This window comes from Hoplias malabaricus, chromosome 2 (assembly GCF_029633855.1).
Source record: "Hoplias malabaricus isolate fHopMal1 chromosome 2, fHopMal1.hap1, whole genome shotgun sequence".
Taxonomy (NCBI): Eukaryota; Metazoa; Chordata; class Actinopteri; order Characiformes; family Erythrinidae; genus Hoplias; species Hoplias malabaricus.
In genome coordinates, this window is record NC_089801.1 from 37,927,945 (window position 1) to 37,944,938 (window position 16,994).

General features: G+C 38.4%; 2 protein-coding genes across 2 annotated transcripts; one reads left to right on the forward strand and one right to left on the reverse strand.

Moving 5' to 3' along the window:
• Positions 1-271: 271 nt before the first annotated feature.
• On the reverse strand, positions 272-5,364 carry tppp2 (tubulin polymerization-promoting protein family member 2). The gene is made up of 4 exons (XM_066659150.1): positions 5,272-5,364; positions 2,913-3,135; positions 2,357-2,510; positions 272-2,189 (listed from the first exon to the last, which is right to left on the reverse strand). Exons 1-4 carry the CDS (start codon positions 5,315-5,317, stop codon positions 1,995-1,997), a joined length of 618 nt encoding a protein of 205 aa, XP_066515247.1. The 5' UTR covers positions 5,318-5,364; the 3' UTR covers positions 272-1,994.
• A 2,843-nt stretch (positions 5,365-8,207) lies between these two features.
• Positions 8,208-12,279, forward strand: LOC136684333 (green-sensitive opsin-2). The gene is made up of 6 exons (XM_066659147.1): positions 8,208-8,304; positions 8,452-8,748; positions 10,753-10,921; positions 11,023-11,188; positions 11,304-11,543; positions 11,897-12,279. Exons 1-6 carry the CDS (start codon positions 8,208-8,210, stop codon positions 11,987-11,989), a joined length of 1,062 nt encoding a protein of 353 aa, XP_066515244.1. The 3' UTR covers positions 11,990-12,279.
• The last annotated feature ends 4,715 nt before the right edge of the window (positions 12,280-16,994 follow it).

Genomic DNA, 16,994 nt, shown 5'->3' on the forward strand with positions numbered 1-16,994 from the left:
AACAAACTGCAGCACTCCACAGATTCAGTGACAGAAACCAACAAAACAAATTCACTGTTCCCAGATGAATGTGCTTATACAAGAAGAATGCTACAAGAAATTCTGCTGAGGGAGAGAAATTTGAAGTCGTAGACTAAAATCAAGTCAACTCCATCAGAAAAAAAGCATGATACGGGGTGTTTGACTAATAAAGTGTCAAATGAGTGGAAGTAGGGTTCCAATTTTAATAAAGTTATGCCAGCATGTATACGAGAAAAAGTGAAAGACTTTAAGGGCGGACTTTATTTGAGAATATACTTGGTGTTTACAGCATAATACAAATTCAGGCAGCCACTGAGAGGCACAGAGCAGATAATAGAGCTTAACCAACATGAACAAAGTGACCTTATCCTACACAGAGAGAGAGAGAGAGAGGCTATCTTTGTAACATAGTTCAATCAGTCTTTATCTGAAATAATCTGTTCACAAATAAGTGTTCCATGCAAATTCCACTGTTTACTGCTTGAATGAAAAGCTGTAGCATGAATGCTAATAAAAGCATTAACATACATTAACAATTAACCATTACCTCAATATGGTAGTTATCACATTTGATATTTAAATATGCATTTGTTCATGTTTTAAATATAGTACACAGTGTGATACAAACATCAGAAGCTAAAGGTGCTATAACTCCACTACACACATGCAGTATTTAAGGCACTAGTAAGGGGAAAGAGTTCCTGAAACATTGAAACACTGCGCTAAGCTAAGCTAGTGAAAGCCTTACTAATAAGGCTGGAAATGTTTCTGGAAGATGTCGAGGTTAGTGTTGTTTGAGGTTCAGTGCATTTTCACATAAATAAGCAACAAACTCAAAAGCCCTGCTGCAGCTGGATTCGTTCCTTCAGGGGGAAGCTTTCATTTAAGTGTGGGCTTTTTTAAACCTGACAATAAATCATACTATAGCTCCATTCTCTTCATGTCAGCCAAGGCCCTGTCTCTATATGTTAGATGTTTTCACATAGGCTAACTTTAGCATTATTGCTGGCTAACTACAAACCTAGAGGCCATTTTACAGCAGTTTCTAAGAAAAGGTACCTGAACTGTTTAAACTGAAATATTTAGAGGTTGACCTTCTCATGATGAGTTCACTCAGACAGCTAAGTGCTTGTGGTTTCCTGTGACTGAACACAGCATGAAGGTTGGCTGTGTGAAGCTGGTGAAGTCAGCAAGTTGACAAATTTGAACAAAGTTTAATGTTATGCTAATTAGGAGTGAAAAATGTGATTATCAAAGGGCATCAATGAAACCATGGTTACCAAAGGTCATGAGCAGCATGCAACTTATTGTCAGAGACACGGTTATTGTAAGTTTCAGAAATTATTTAATTGTTTTTTTAAGACTACCTATCATTTTTTTGTATTACTGTATTATTATTGAGATAATATTAAAGGAAAAAACACATCTCAGAATTGATTTCTTAAGACACTAATGTGAATCTGGCCCCTGAAATGTGGCAAATCTCCATGAATAGAGATAATGTTAAGAAACACTTAAAAGCTTAGGATTTATGACGGCTTGTAGTGCCAATAAATAAATTATTTAATTAATTAATTACAAAAAAAAAAAAAAAAAAAGAAAGATGAGTAGGTCATTAACACTGAGCACCATCTCACATGGAGTCGTTATCTTCACTATGTGTTTAAATTGTTTCTCCAGGCATGTTTTCCACATGGGGTTTTCTAATAATTATTGAGAGTATCTTGCAGTGTCACACTGCCCTGAACAACCAGGATATGACCTTTCAATCTGGGAATTTAGGGAACCTATAGAGTCTGAAAGAGATTTGAAACACCCCCAAATTTCTCCTCTGGTCAAACCAATCCAGCTCCAGTGGTGCTAGAGATCATAATGCACAATGTAACATGCATCATCAAGAAAGATAAATCGTCTTCCTCCTTTATCCTGCCATCACTCTCCCCTCATCCCTCCTCCTCTTATCCCTCTCTCCCTCACTGATCTTCCTGAACTTTGCTTTCGTACGTTCCCTGGCCCTTGTAAGCGCCGACGTAGCCGCTGGTGTCGGGGATCTCCACTCGTCCGGCTTTGCCTTTGCCTTTACCACTTTCATCAAAACGCTCCTTATGAGAACCAGTGTATTTACTGCTGTCCGTCAGTCTGTCCACTGCAGCCGCCTTTGCCACTTTCTACAGACACAACGACAGAGAGAGAGAGAGAGAGAGAGAGAGAGAGAGAGAGAGAGAGAAGGAAAATAGAGTGGGAGAGAAATACAATTGTAAAGACTCCAATTGAATTGGCATATTTATTTGAGATGGCACATTTAAGTGTGGCCAGCAGGGACCGCTGTCCTCACCGTGACGCCGGTGTTGCTCGGTTCTTTTCCTGCGATGAGGCCGTAGAGCAGCTGCAGCGCCTCCTCCTGACCCTTCCCTTTAAAACGCTTGGGTGCCAGCTCCGTCATCGCCTGCATGAACTGTTCGAACGTGATCACTCGAGCAGACTTAGCTCTGAAACACACACATATTCTCGTTTTCTTCATTTTTACTCAGTGCTCTTATTTCTCCACGCTCATCCTGTTTGTTTTGCTTGGTTTAACCTCATCTTAGAGGCCTCACTGTCAAGCACTGTGATTGGACAGACTCAAACAAATAGGCGGGGCATGTCTAAAGTCTCTGCACTTGATGTCAAATGGAGCAGAATCACAATGGCTGGTTTTATCTAGTTGTGACTTACACAGACGACAGAAAACTAACTGGATGGTCTTGTCTCACCGTGTGAGAGTGGGTGGAGTTCAGATTAATGTACAAATGAACAAAGTATATATATTTATATATATAATCACATGCTATCCGCCTCCCTCAACACGCTCAAATGAGAACACTAACATCAGGAAAAGACCTGACACTCACTTGACTTTGCTGAACACAATATCAATGTCTGTGCTGGTGATGTTCTTGCCATCGATCACTTTACAGTCCTTGCAGAGTTTGACGAAGTTCTTCCCATTCATCTCTTTCCCCACGGCTTTGATGTCTCCATGAACCGCAAACTTCTGGAATGCAGTCTCAACCTCTGACACCAAGCCAGAACCTTCTGCCATGATGCAGGAATATACCGAAAAAACAGGATACGCTGGAATAACAGGGAGAGAAAGAAAGATGGTTAGACACAGTGACTCAGCATCTCTCCTCAATTTCCCATGAGCATTTGCTTGTTAACTCCATTAGTGAGATTGACAGGCTCACCACACTGATTAATACACTCTCACTCCCTCTCTCTACATCCCACTCTCTCATTTGTCTCTCTCTTCCTCTCTCTCACCCTCCAACTCTCTCTCTGTACATCCTTCTCCATCATCTCTCTCTCTTTGTCTCTTCCCGCTCTCATCCTCCCTCTGACTATCTCTACATTTTTCTCTCTCATCCTTCCTCTGACTCTCTCTTACATACATACACCTTACCATCTCTTTTTCTCTCATCCTTTCTCAGATAATATCTACACCTTTTGGTCAGAGAGCCCAAGCTAGCCATGAGGAGACACATTGGGTCAGTGGCCTCTGAAATCCATAATTTCTTTGGCTCTCTTCTGAAACATCTGCCTCAATTAGGACAGGCATTGTGTAAATTGTATTTCAAGCCCAATTCCTATGAAGTTGCAGAATGTGGCTTGGCGTTGTTTTGCTGAAATCAGCAGGGATGTCCCTGAAAAAGACGTTGCTCTGATGGCAGCATATGTTGCTCCAACACCTTTATGCACCTTTCAGCATTGAGTGCCTTCACAGATGTGTGATTTACCCTTGCCATGGGCACTAACCACCCTCATACCATTAGAGATGCTGGCTATTGAACTTTGTGCTGATAACCATTCGGACAGTCCTTTTCCTCTTTGGCCCAAATGTTGGTTTTTGACCTTGCTGCTTACTTGCAGAGATTTCTCCAGATTCTCTGAATCTTTTGATGATATTATGGACTTTGGATGATGAAATCCCTAAATTCCTTGCAATTGTACGCTGAGAAACATTATTCTTAAACTGTTGGACGATTTGCTCACGCAGTTGTTAACAAAATGGTGTACCTCTCCCCATCTTTGCTTGTGAACGACTGAGCCCTTCGGGGATGCTCCCTTTATACCCAATCATGACACTCAACTGTTTCCAATTAACCTGCTCACCTATGGAATGTTCCAAACAGGTGTTTTTTGAGCATTCCTCAAATTTCCCAGTCTTTTGTTGACCCTGTCTCAACTCTTTTGGAATGTGTTGCAAGCCTCAAATTCAAAATGAGTGACTATTAACAAAAACAATAAAGTTTGTCCATTTGAACATTAAATAGCTTTAGTCTTTGTAGTGTATTCAATTGAATATAGTTTGAAAAGGATTTGCAAATCATCATATTCTGTTTTTATTCATGGTTTACACATTCCTTCATTGGAATTGGGGTTGTAAATCAACACTAGGCAAGATTGGTTTCTTTTTCCTCCTGGGACTCTCCTTAGTGTCATTATTTTTTAGAGCAGTGTACTGATATTACTGTGGAAGGGGAAGCGGGAGGAGGTGGCTGGGGGGAAATCCTACCCTCCTGCAAAATATACATAGTGCAGTTTCTGCAGTGCTAAGCCCAGAGTAACAATGACAGAGGCTCTATTACATGTCAGTTAAGTATCATAATGATTTTGAACTTGGGGTTCTTAAAGTCATTTTTTATTTATTTAATAGCTTTATATTTAAGTGTTTACTTATGAAATGCTAAAACTATGTTTATGTTGAATGTTGATGAATGGTAAAGTAGGAATTAATTAATAAAATAAGCAGTTTTGCCATTTTCCAATTTACTGCAGCTCAAATTCATCTGAATACAGATGTAAACAGTGTCTCAGACATCAGTGGTGTATTAAGAACCTTTTTATGCAATACATTTCTGTAAGGAGCTTTTTTTCTGTAAGACACCTGGTTCCATTCTCCACCACTGTTAAAATAATTCAGATTGTTTTTCCTGAACCATCCACTCTCAGAGAAGGTGTTTTTACAACTGTGCCAGTCAAATATGGAGAATTTTGGGAAAATTGTTGGCATTCCCCTTTAAGAACATTGAATCTATGGGCTTCAGTATAAACACGGGGAGACTTTAACCTCAGTGAAAGAGGAGCTTGGATCTGTTCAGCAAAAACAAACAGATGGTGTCCCGTGTGTCTGTCTGTGTGTGTGTGTGTGTGTGTGTGTGAGAGAGAGAGAGAGAGAGAGAGAGAGAGAGAGAGATAAAGAAGGCCTACCTGATATTAAGGTGGGAATGCTGAAGTCGGATGCTGGGCAGATCATAAGACGATGCTCAATATGCGTATGTGAGTGTGTGTTGATGCCCTCCCCTCCTCCAGAGTGTGTGTGTGTGTGTGTGTGTGATGACGTGATACAGAGTGGGAGGAGACAGCACAGGCCAGCACAAAGAATGACATCACAGTCATTCCCTCTCTCTCTTTCTCTCTCTGTCCTGCCACACCCTTCTCAGCCATTGCAGCTGCCACGATCACTTAAATAATGCATGAATTAGTATTCTGCCTTTTCCTGCTCTGAGTAAAAGTGTGTTCTCCAGTGAGGAGGTTTTCATTTATTTTCACTTAAAAAAAAAAAGTACGTTTGGACGTAATTTATTTTAATTTTTAGTTTTATTATTACATGTTGACATGACTATATGAGGTATATTAATATTTCAATAACTGTGTTATATAAATATATGTCCAAGCATTTGAAAAATTATACGAATACAAACTATACAAGGGAGACCTTATATTATTGCATTTTTTAAACAAGATTCAATATATATGTAGTGAACACCCACCCAACATATTGTATATAAGAGTCTTAACACCTGAAGGTGAGCTAATCCTTAGCAATCTGCTTTAGAAGTCAGTGCCTCCATGATAGAGATTGTTTACATCATGGGCCTTTTGACCACGGCCAGAACAAATCACAGATAATCCCTCCTTTCTCTGGCTTTGTGTTTTAATAATCAGTAAAACACAGGGTATCTAAACTAGATCAAGGATAAAATCAACTGGAAAAAAAATGACACTTTGAATATACTTCATTATTTTATGCCAAAGTCTTTCAGGAAATTAAATAATCTACATCCAGATATAAAATAAGAGAATTACTCAAATTATAGCTCTGTATGCAAATGATTAAATTTAATGCAAGCCTTTGACATAAAAATTAAGAAAATTTGTGAACGTGTATTTATTTTTTCATTGTAGAGCATGCAGCTGCACTTCAGCTTAGAACACATTATGAACAATAGGAAAAGGAATTAAAAGAGTTTTAAACACAAATAAATTTGAACCTACATAAACAATCTGGTGTCATAAATCTGATCTTTATACATCAGCCAGTCATTAATATACCTTGATCTAACAGTAAATAGTTTTGAGTCCATTTACATTATCTATTTATCTTTACACTTACATAGCGCCTATTTAGACACCCAAGGACGCTTTACAATCCACAATGCTCAGAACGCTCAGAACACTCAATCCACACAGACACTGGCGAGAAGCAGGAGCCAAACGCGCACAGCGTACTCTCGACCAGGAACGACCGTCCACCTGGAGAACTGCATCGGGCACTAGGCTTTCACCCAGGACAGAGTGCCAATCCATATCTGGGCACACACATTCACTCACACTTAGACATTTATTCACATACACACTCATTCATTCACACACCAGGACATTTTTATTACAGAAGCCAATTCACCTACCCTCCATGTTTTTGGACTGTGAGAGGAAACCGGAGACCCCGGAGGAAACCCATGCAGACTCTGGGAGAACATGGAAACTACACCCAGGTGGGACTTGAACCCAAGACGAACGAGAGGCGAACGTGCTAACCACTAAGCCACCGTGCTGCCCACAAATTATCCCTGAGACCTTGCCCTAGGTTGAAAAACCATGAGGACGTCTCTACCCAAATGAGCTCCACTGTGACAGAGCTTTAAGAGCTTAAAGAAAACCCAATTACATGCTGATTGACCTGGATCAGATGGAATCCTGGTCACCAGGGTATTACAGATAACAGAATTAACCAAAACAGAAGGTGTGACAATCCCAGATTATCATCATGGCATTTTCCCTGTGCCACTGCCTCCTGATCTGCTGTGCATTAAGTAACCATTAACAACCAGGAAAATGGAAAGTACATCAAATTAAACTTAAATAAAGCTAAGAAACTGAATGAAATGAATAATACATTCCTGGGCGCAACCCAAAAATAAGGCTATGGTGAAATCTCAGATATAATTGGAATCCATAAATGTTTCTTAGCTTGGTTAATTAGGTTTTCTCTATGATGGAAAACCCTCTAACATAATACTGTAGTTTAAGATCTTAGTTTTAAGGCACTGATACGTTCACGTAAGTCAAAGTGGTTGCTTTTGGTTTTCCTAACCATTATAAGACTGATCATACTGCAGATGACTGAAATACAGTAATCTGAGCTTGCTCCCTTGCTGATAAAATAACTGAAATAAACTATAATATAATATATAATATAATATAATTGAAATAAACAAGACTCTTCGTGACATCAAGACAAATTGCACCGAAATTTGGTACCATAATTACTAAGATCAGTAGCATCTAATCATAAGTCAGATGCTTGATCAGTTACCATGATTTACCATGTTTTGTTCAATAAAGCTCACACGCTATGTTACGGTGACCACAGTGAAACAGATTTATTTTTTTATGTTTACCTAGTATAAAAAAATAGCCCTTGTTGAATAAAATGCTTCTGACAGATCTGTGTTGTAAACCTTTAACACACCGGGTAAAGCCAGCACTCTTCTAGCTGGATTTCTTAATTGAACTGGGCATATTATTTATTCAACTGGAGCTTTTTAGCCGATAATCCATGAATCCCGGAAAGCTGCACGCATCCGGTGACTGACATGGCATTTCTCTTGGAGAGTTGCTAGGTTTTAGGTGTTAGTTTAGGTGGGGTGACTATAAAAGTGAGACTTGGGGCCAGTTAAAGACATGTCACCTGGATCAAAGATCAAGCACAACCTGAGCAGTTCACTAAAGAGGAAAGGAGGGACAACCTAAACAGGAACTATTAGACAATCGTAGGCACTGAGTCATTAAAACAGCACAGATAGGCAGAAGATACACTCCTTACACTCAGACTTTTAGAGAGGTCCTCTCTCAGTAGCAAAATGGCTTTTAATGAGCCTGTATTTGCCCCAAGGCGCTACAGCGACGAATCCACAAGGGACAGTGCATTTGTTTACACAAATGCTAACAACACAAAAGGTGAGTGAAGCATTTCTTGATATAAATGACCAAAACTATAGCTTTGGTGCTCAATGATAGAGGAAATTTCATGTCAGTTCTCCAGCAGGCACACCACAATGTCTTTAATATCTTTTCTATAAATATTACTTGTGCTTCTTTTCACAGATCCATTTGAGGGTCCAAACTATCACATTGCACCCCGCTGGGTCTACCACGTTGCTTCTGTATGGATGATCATTGTCGTCATTGCATCTGTCTTCACAAACAGTTTGGTAATCATAGCTACGGCAAAGTTTAAGAAGCTGCGACACCCTCTGAACTGGATTCTAGTAAACCTGGCAATCGCAGATCTTGGGGAGACAGTTTTTGCAAGCACAATCAGCGTCATCAATCAGATCTTTGGCTATTTTATCCTGGGTCATCCCATGTGCATCTTTGAAGGGTGGACTGTGTCTGTGTGTGGTAAGTAGACTGCAGTTAAATAAAGTTTGTTTATTGCTTGGGTTGACTGCTGAGACCGACGTCATATGAAAAGTGTGAAATGTATTAAATATATTTCCATACATCTAGATAGATAGATAGATAGATAGATACTTTATTGATCCCCAGGGGAAATTCAAGAAATTCACATCTGCTCATAACAAGAGTTTGTTAGCACTAAGCTTGATCCAACCTCATGTTATGTGGTCAGTAAATGTGTTTGAATTAATCCAGAGATAATTCACTGATCTGTGATGGGATTTGGACAAACTTTTCTTAGAGATCTAGACACCCTGCAGTAACCTACAGCAACTGCTATCCATCAGTTGCACTTTTTAACTGTAAATGCTCTGTGCCAACAGGGGCTCAAAACAAGAGCCTTCTTGAGACCTGCTTTCAAACCATTATACAGGTGCTGGTCATAAAATTAGAATATCATGAAAAAGTTGATTTATTTCAGTAATTCCATTCAAAAAGTGAAATTTGTATATTATACTCATTCATTACACACAGACTGATATATTTCAAGTGTTTATTTCTTTTAATTTGATGATTATAACTGACAACTAATGAAAACCCCAAATTCAGTATCTCAGAAATGTCCAATATTACTTAAGGCCAATACAAAAAAAAAGGATCTTTAGAAATGCTGGCCAACTGAAAAGTATGAACATTAAAGTATGAGCACGTACAGAACTCAATACTCAGTAGGGTCTCATTTTGCCTGAATTACTGCAGCAATGAGGCGAGTCGATCAGTCTGTGGCACTGCTCAGGTGTTATGAGAGCCCAGGTTGCTCTGATAGTGACCTTCAGCTCTTTTGCATTTTTGGGTCTGGTGTATTACATCTTCCTCTTCACAATACCCCATAGATTTTCTATGGGGTTAAGGTCAGGTGATTTCACTGGCCAATTAAGAACAGGGAGACCATGGTCCTTAAACCAGGTACTGATAGCTTTGGCACTGTGTGCAGATGTCAAGTCCTGTGGGAAAATTAAATCTGCATCTCCATAAAGTTGGTCAGCAGCAGGAAGCATGAAGTGTTCTAAAACTTCCTGGTAGACGACTGCGTTGACCTTGGACCTGAGAAAACACAGTGGACCAAGACTACCAGACTCTGGGACCTTTGATTTCCAAAGGAAATGCAAAATTGACTTTGATCAGAGAACATAACTTTGGACCACTCAGCAGCAGTCCAATCCTTTTTTGAAGGCGAGACACTTCAGACGCTGCTGTCTCTTGTTCAAGAGTGGCTTGACACAAGAAATGCGACGCTGAAACCCATGTTTTGCAGACGTCTGTGCGTGGTGAATCTTGAAGCACTGACTCCAGCTGCAGTCCAGTCATTGTGAATCTCTCCCACATTTTTGAATGGGTTTTGTTTCACAATCCTCTCCAGGGTGCGGTTATGTCTATTATTTGTACACATTTTTCAACCACATCTTTTCCTTCCCTTCGCCTCTCTATTAATGAGCTTGGACACAGAGCTCTGTGAACACCCAACCTCTTTAACGATGACCTTTTGTGTCTTGCCCTGCTTGTGTAAGGTGTCAATGGTCATCTTTTGGACAACTGTCAAGTCAGCAGTCTTCCCCATGATTGTGGAGCCTACAGAACTAGACTGAGAGACCATTTAAAGGCCTTTGCAGGTGTTTTGAGTTAATTAGCTGATTAGTGTGTGGCACCAGGTGTCCTCAATATTGAACCTTTTCACAATATTCTAATTTTCTGAGAAACTGAGATTGGGGTTTTCATTAGTTGTCAGTTATAATCATCAAATTAAAAGAAATAAACACTTGAAATATATCAGTCTGTGTGTAATGAATGAGTATAATATACAAGTTTCACTTTTTGAATTGAATTACTGAAATAAATACATTTTTAATGATATTCTAATTTTATGTCCAGCACCTGTAAATGTCTGCATCTTTGTTCTTTATCAGCCCCTCCATTTACTTTTATATTTTCCCTCCCTCTTCACTGCAGGTATCACAGCTCTGTGGTCTTTGACTATAATCTCATGGGAGCGCTGGGTGGTCGTATGCAAGCCATTTGGTAATGTCAAATTTGATGGGAAGTGGGCAGCAGGGGGCATCATCTTCTCCTGGGTTTGGTCTATCATCTGGTGCACCCCTCCTATTTTTGGCTGGAGCAGGTATCTACACAAAACCTCATGATATATTTGAGAAAGACCAAAATTAAATCACAGACTCGATGCAATTTTTTCTCCATCTCCTTGCTTTATCTCTGCCTTAGATACTGGCCTCATGGTCTGAAGACCTCCTGTGGTCCTGATGTGTTCAGTGGCAGCGAGGATCCAGGTGTGGCCTCCTACATGATCACACTTATGCTTACCTGCTGTATTCTTCCTCTAGCCATCATTATCATCTGCTACATCTTTGTCTGGAATGCAATTCACCAGGTATCTCATGCATACATCATCGTTCCTTGTAGGTCGTAAATTAAGTGCTTTTCATTAGGCTTGTGTAACATGGCTGGCTGTCTTATGGTTATCAAACTCCTTACCTCCCTAACAGGTTGCTCAACAACAGAAGGATTCAGAGTCCACCCAAAAGGCAGAGAAGGAAGTGTCTAGGATGGTGGTAGTGATGATCTTGGCCTTTATACTGTGCTGGGGACCTTATGCCTCTTTTGCCACATTCTCTGCCATTAATCCTGGTTATGCCTGGCATCCACTGGCAGCAGCTATGCCCGCTTACTTTGCCAAGAGTGCTACCATCTACAACCCTATCATTTACGTCTTCATGAACCGCCAGGTGAGACAATTTTTGACACTCTTTAACTCGTCATTAATTTTAGGGAATTTAACGGGTTCCCTGAATTGACTCAAAATCTTTCAAAAGAATCACAATACTCCTGTGAATCATTTTTTTTCTCTTACTTTTGTGAATTATCTTGAGGTATCATGCATCAGCTCTGAACCATTCATACAAACCCACAAAAATAAATAAATAAATAAATAAATAAATAATAAATAAAAAATCTTCAGTCTGACTGTAACTCAAATCATTTGCAGATCTTACTTCCTACCCTTACTTAAATGTAAATATTTCTAAAGGGTCTTTGGATCTATGAACCTTAATGTGGTGATCTTTCTCTGGCCTTGCAGTTCCGTAGCTGTATCATGCAGCTGTTTGGAAAGAAGGTGGAAGATGCATCGGAGGTCTCTGGCTCCACCACAGAAGTGTCTACAGCTTCATAAAACTGTGAAAATCTATGATGCCCTTTATGGAGCAAAAACATTTCAGCATCACTCATGGACTGCAGTCATTGTCTTGCACTGTATGCTACATTCATTATGGTCACTTAACATAGCAGCAGCATAAAGGAATATTTTTATTTAATTTCAAGACTTCACGATAGCGACTATGATGAGATTTACCATTAAGAGTGCAGCCTGTTCTGACACATACTCAGATGTGTTCCTGTATGGGTTGTTTAGGAGCATGAACTATTCACAAACCACTCATCTCTGCTACTGGACCCCTTCTACCAACCCTACAAAGACATTTGTTTGATGTTTGTATTTTTATTCCCATTAACAACTCTGTATAACTCCTCAACTATTTAAGTCTGACTGGAGATTAAACCTGAGTGCTGAGTGATAACTTTCATATTTAAACTGACCTCACACTGTACATTTCTCAGCTAAAAAATTCACCCAACACTGATTTCCTTTTCAGTAAAATGCACTGAGAAGAAATCCACAGACTAAACTTTAAAACGGCTTAATCTCAAACATGGGTGGGTTAACGGCAGCCTTCATCGAACCAAGAGTTTCAGAGAGATCTCCTTTCTGTAATTTTCTTTTCACATGTAGATTAGATATGCATATAAAAAAAAGAAAAAAAAAACTATATATATATTTCATGTTTTTGTTGTTTTAAATTCTGTAGCAATATAAATTCAATATTTGCAATTTATATCTGCATTCTGTCTTTTTTCCTCATCTTTAAATGCTGTTCTACATTAATGTTGATACACACAATGACATAATCATGATATAATCTATGGGCATAAGAACTGATACTTTTTTGCGGTTTAGTTCATCTGGATGTGATTTTGAAAAGGACAACAATAAAATGCTAATAATTTTGTAGTTCATTCAGATGTAGGCAGGTGAGAAAATAGAAGGCCACCAAACACTCACTGTATATAGCTTCCTGAACTTGAATTTGTTGAGCCTTATTGGTCATGTGCTAAGAATAAGAACATATAAGTGGAGCTAGAAATAGTGCAAACCCTTGACGTGTCAAATACAATCATCACATGGCCATCTTTTATTGTCATTTGAGTCCTATACTGGCAGGTATTCCACATAGTAAATAGGTCTTGATCCTCTTTTTTTTTTTTTAAACAAAAACACTAGCTAGATACAGAGCAAGCAGTTTTAAACAAGCAATCTTTGCTTGACTCTTAGCATAAAACCAAGTGCAAGTAACCAAGTAAAGCGCCTAAGATAAATAGCACTAGTTTCAGGAGAGGAATACAAGAACCGTACTACCTCCCCACAACCCACCTTCTTTCTTGGGTCTCTTGACCTGTGAGTAACAGATATATATAGCATTTGCTGGCTGTGTGCTAATCCCTCAAAGAGCCCCTACTTCATTAGCTTTAGCAATGATTAATGTTTTGTTAGCTTTCTGAGTTTCTCGGATGTTAAAATTAAATAGTTGTCCCTCATAGGTTTGCTGGATTCATTCAGCACTTTTAACAAACAACATTAGTCCCAGTCTATATTTTATTTTAAGCAATCATTTTCATTTTGATCTGCTAGAGAAAAAAAATCAGTGTACCTTAAGATGGATGAGTGACTCCACAGCACTGAATACATGAATCCATGAATTTATCCTTGTATTGTCATTCAAAACGTGATGTGACATAACACACATGGTTACAAAATAAACCTTCAGTCTCCATTAATGGGCATGATGTGGGTTTTTTCTGTTTGAATCAATACATATACAAGGCCTACTTAAAAGTACAGTTCACAAATATTGTCTTACCAGAAATCTTACCCAAACTCCACCTTAGCACTGTAGGTGGTGCTGAGTACATTTATTCTGCAAGGCGTAAAAATCCTTTTGAGATTACTTGCACTGTGTGCACCTCAGATTACTTGCACTGTGTGACTCTTACATCTTCAGATCATTAAGAAATCACTGTAAAGACACAGGAACAAGCCCATAGAGCCTCATCCACAATGACATTGAGGCCATTTCTCATGGCAACCACAAAATCTCATCCAAAGGATGAACCTATGTTTATGTAATATATATTGTCTGCATTATTTTCTTTTAAATCAGTGTTTTAAATATTTTAGAACAAGAAATTTGTTTTATTTTCCCATTTATTAACAGAACATAATTTAAGACTTTCCTACCTTATGTATTTGTGATTTGTTTTTGGGTGTTGGCCTTTAACCCACCACAAACGTTTAGCCATACTAGACATGAAGTGGGGGTACTCTTGGTCTACACCTTCCAACAGATCTGAAAATACAAAGAATAAAATGTACAAAGAAAATAAGTAAGTAGTAAGAATGTTATTGTAGTTGAGGTCAACAAAAATCAGAATCAGTAGCAAAAGTTTTCAAAACAGATTTTGTTGCCAATCCTTTCCAAGATGCTTTTAAAGTTACACATATCTTTACAAAAATTGGGGGAAAAACACCCTTGAACATTGAGTACAATGATAAATTCAATTGTTTTGATATTGTTATTCTAAATGTTTTTTTACTGTGTTTTCTAAATAATTGACTTAAATATTATGAAATATTAGCACAAAGGGAGATTTTTCATAGAACTGTTTACTCACCATTTGTGCTGTAAGAATTCAAGTTATAAAACAATCTGTCACGGCTTCCTCACTGGACAGTGGACAGCAACCAGGGCCTTTTTGAGACGTGTACTAAACACTCTGAAAGAGTCTTGTCCTCTCTCAGAGCCTTGGTTTTATACTTGTCCTCCAGATTTACCATCCAGAACCTGCCACATTGACGTTAGTTTCTCCAGAATAGATTCCCACAAGTTACTCTCCCAGGGATTAGCCACTTGTTTAATAACTGGAATAAATTAGGAACAATTAAGAAAGCCGGCAGGAAGGCTCTTGGCTTTGAGGAATGTGTCAGTGGCTTTAAAACAAACCTGTCTAAAACATTTCTTTCTGCCAGGATTTGTCTGTACAGGCTCAGCTAATGAGCCACAAGTTAATTAGCCAGAGCAGGACAATGGACACAAAGGTTATTCATTTTTATAGACGCATGTTTAGTAAGTAAAACTGTTGATAATATATAATACATATATTTGGAGAGGAGTGGAATGCCATTAGGGTTTTACTATGTAAATTAAATGTCTTGTATGAACGGTCATGGCTACATTTGTGCACCCACTGTAACGTTAAAACTGAAAAGAACTACATCCTGTTATAATCCTCTCTTAAACTAACCCGCAACTCTTTCTTGAACCAGATCAGTGCTGTTGACTTACTATATTATAACACTTCTTGGTTAAAATGACTAGCATTAGATAATCACTCATGGAACACCATCATCTAAAGAAGCCTAAAAGATCCACAGTTTAAAAATACCTTAAAATCTAGATCACTAATAAATAAATAAACAAATAAATAAAATTTAGAATAAAAAGGAAATCTCTCAATTGGCAGAAAATTTCAGTTGGAGCAAATCATGAGTGAGCAGTGTTAAAATGGTGCTCCTTATGTCAAAAAGATTTTTACCACAAATATTGTAGAGACTAAATCCACAGCATTTTACAAGACTTGCTAGTATCACTCTATCCAATTGCAAAGCCATCTGTTCAAAACTCAATTGCAAAGAAAATCAAGGATCAGTCTCAGGATTTAGGAAATCCAGCAATCTTGGCTTGAGTGAAAGTTATATTCCAGGATTTGTCACAGTTTAGGTTAAGAGCTAATTGCCATCAGAACAAAAAAAAATGTATCCCTATTTTTGACCATTCGTTTCCTTCAAGTTTATCTTGAAAAATGAATTAATGGACCAATAAAAGTGCTGCAAAATTACTACAGTAAAATCTGCTTAAATTAATTGCTTTTTCCCCCCTTTACAATTACAATTTCTATTTATAATTACAACTTATTCTATAAATACATACATATAATCTTGTTTTATTAAATTAATATGAAAACATTTGTGAATGTGTGCATGATTTTTTTTAAATAATCCTCAATACTATAGAGTTCTAGTTGCAAGCTGCTTTAATTTTCAAGAACACTGAAGTCTGAGGTCTCTCAGATTGTTCTGAACTTGTCTGACATGCCTTGAGATTTTTAAACATTTCTTCCTAAAAAAAACTCTAGTATATTACATATGCTTATATTCAGCACAAAACCAGCAACAATAATTTGAGAGCTGTGAGAATATCATCCATTTGTTTATTTAAATATATCTATATTTAGAGTTCATTTATAGATGCTGATATGTTGATTCTGCTTCTGAGATTGGAACTCTGTAAACAGGAGTGTTTGTGTTACAGGTGTTTACAGATTTTAGAAATTGTGTGTGGCTTTATTTCTAAAGTGTTACAACTCTGACGCGTCAATAATGTAGGCAGTGACTTTCAAGATATTCATTCATTCATTCAGTGTCTGTAACCTCTTATCCAGGTGGGTCCGGAGCCTACCCGGAATCACTGGGCACAGAGTGGGAACACACTCTGGAGGGGCGGAAGTCCTTCACAGGGTGACACAGACTCACACATTTACTCACACTCACACCTATGGGTACTTTTGAGCCGCCAACCCACCTACCCATGTGTATTTTTGAAGCACGGGAGGAAACCGGAGGACCCAGAGGAAACCCACACAGACACGAGGAGAACACTGCTTACAGACAGTCACCCGGAGCAGGACTTGAACCCACAACCTCCAGGTCCCTGGAGCTGTGTGACTGCGACACTCCTTCAAGATATTTATTCTCAAAAATATCCTGTTTGAACAACAAGCACAGAACTCATGAAAGGTCTTCTTTTATTTAGGGAATAAGTAATTCAGGTTTGCAAACATTCAGTATAAAACTGTAAGCAGTCTTGAAAAAAACAGTTTGAACTTTTTATTTTGTGGTTGCAATTGTGGTTGTAATTCTGTAAATTTAAAACCAGAGATATATACTAATGATATCATACTAAATGTCACCGAGTTCCTTTCACTCGTTATTGTGTTAGTAGTGT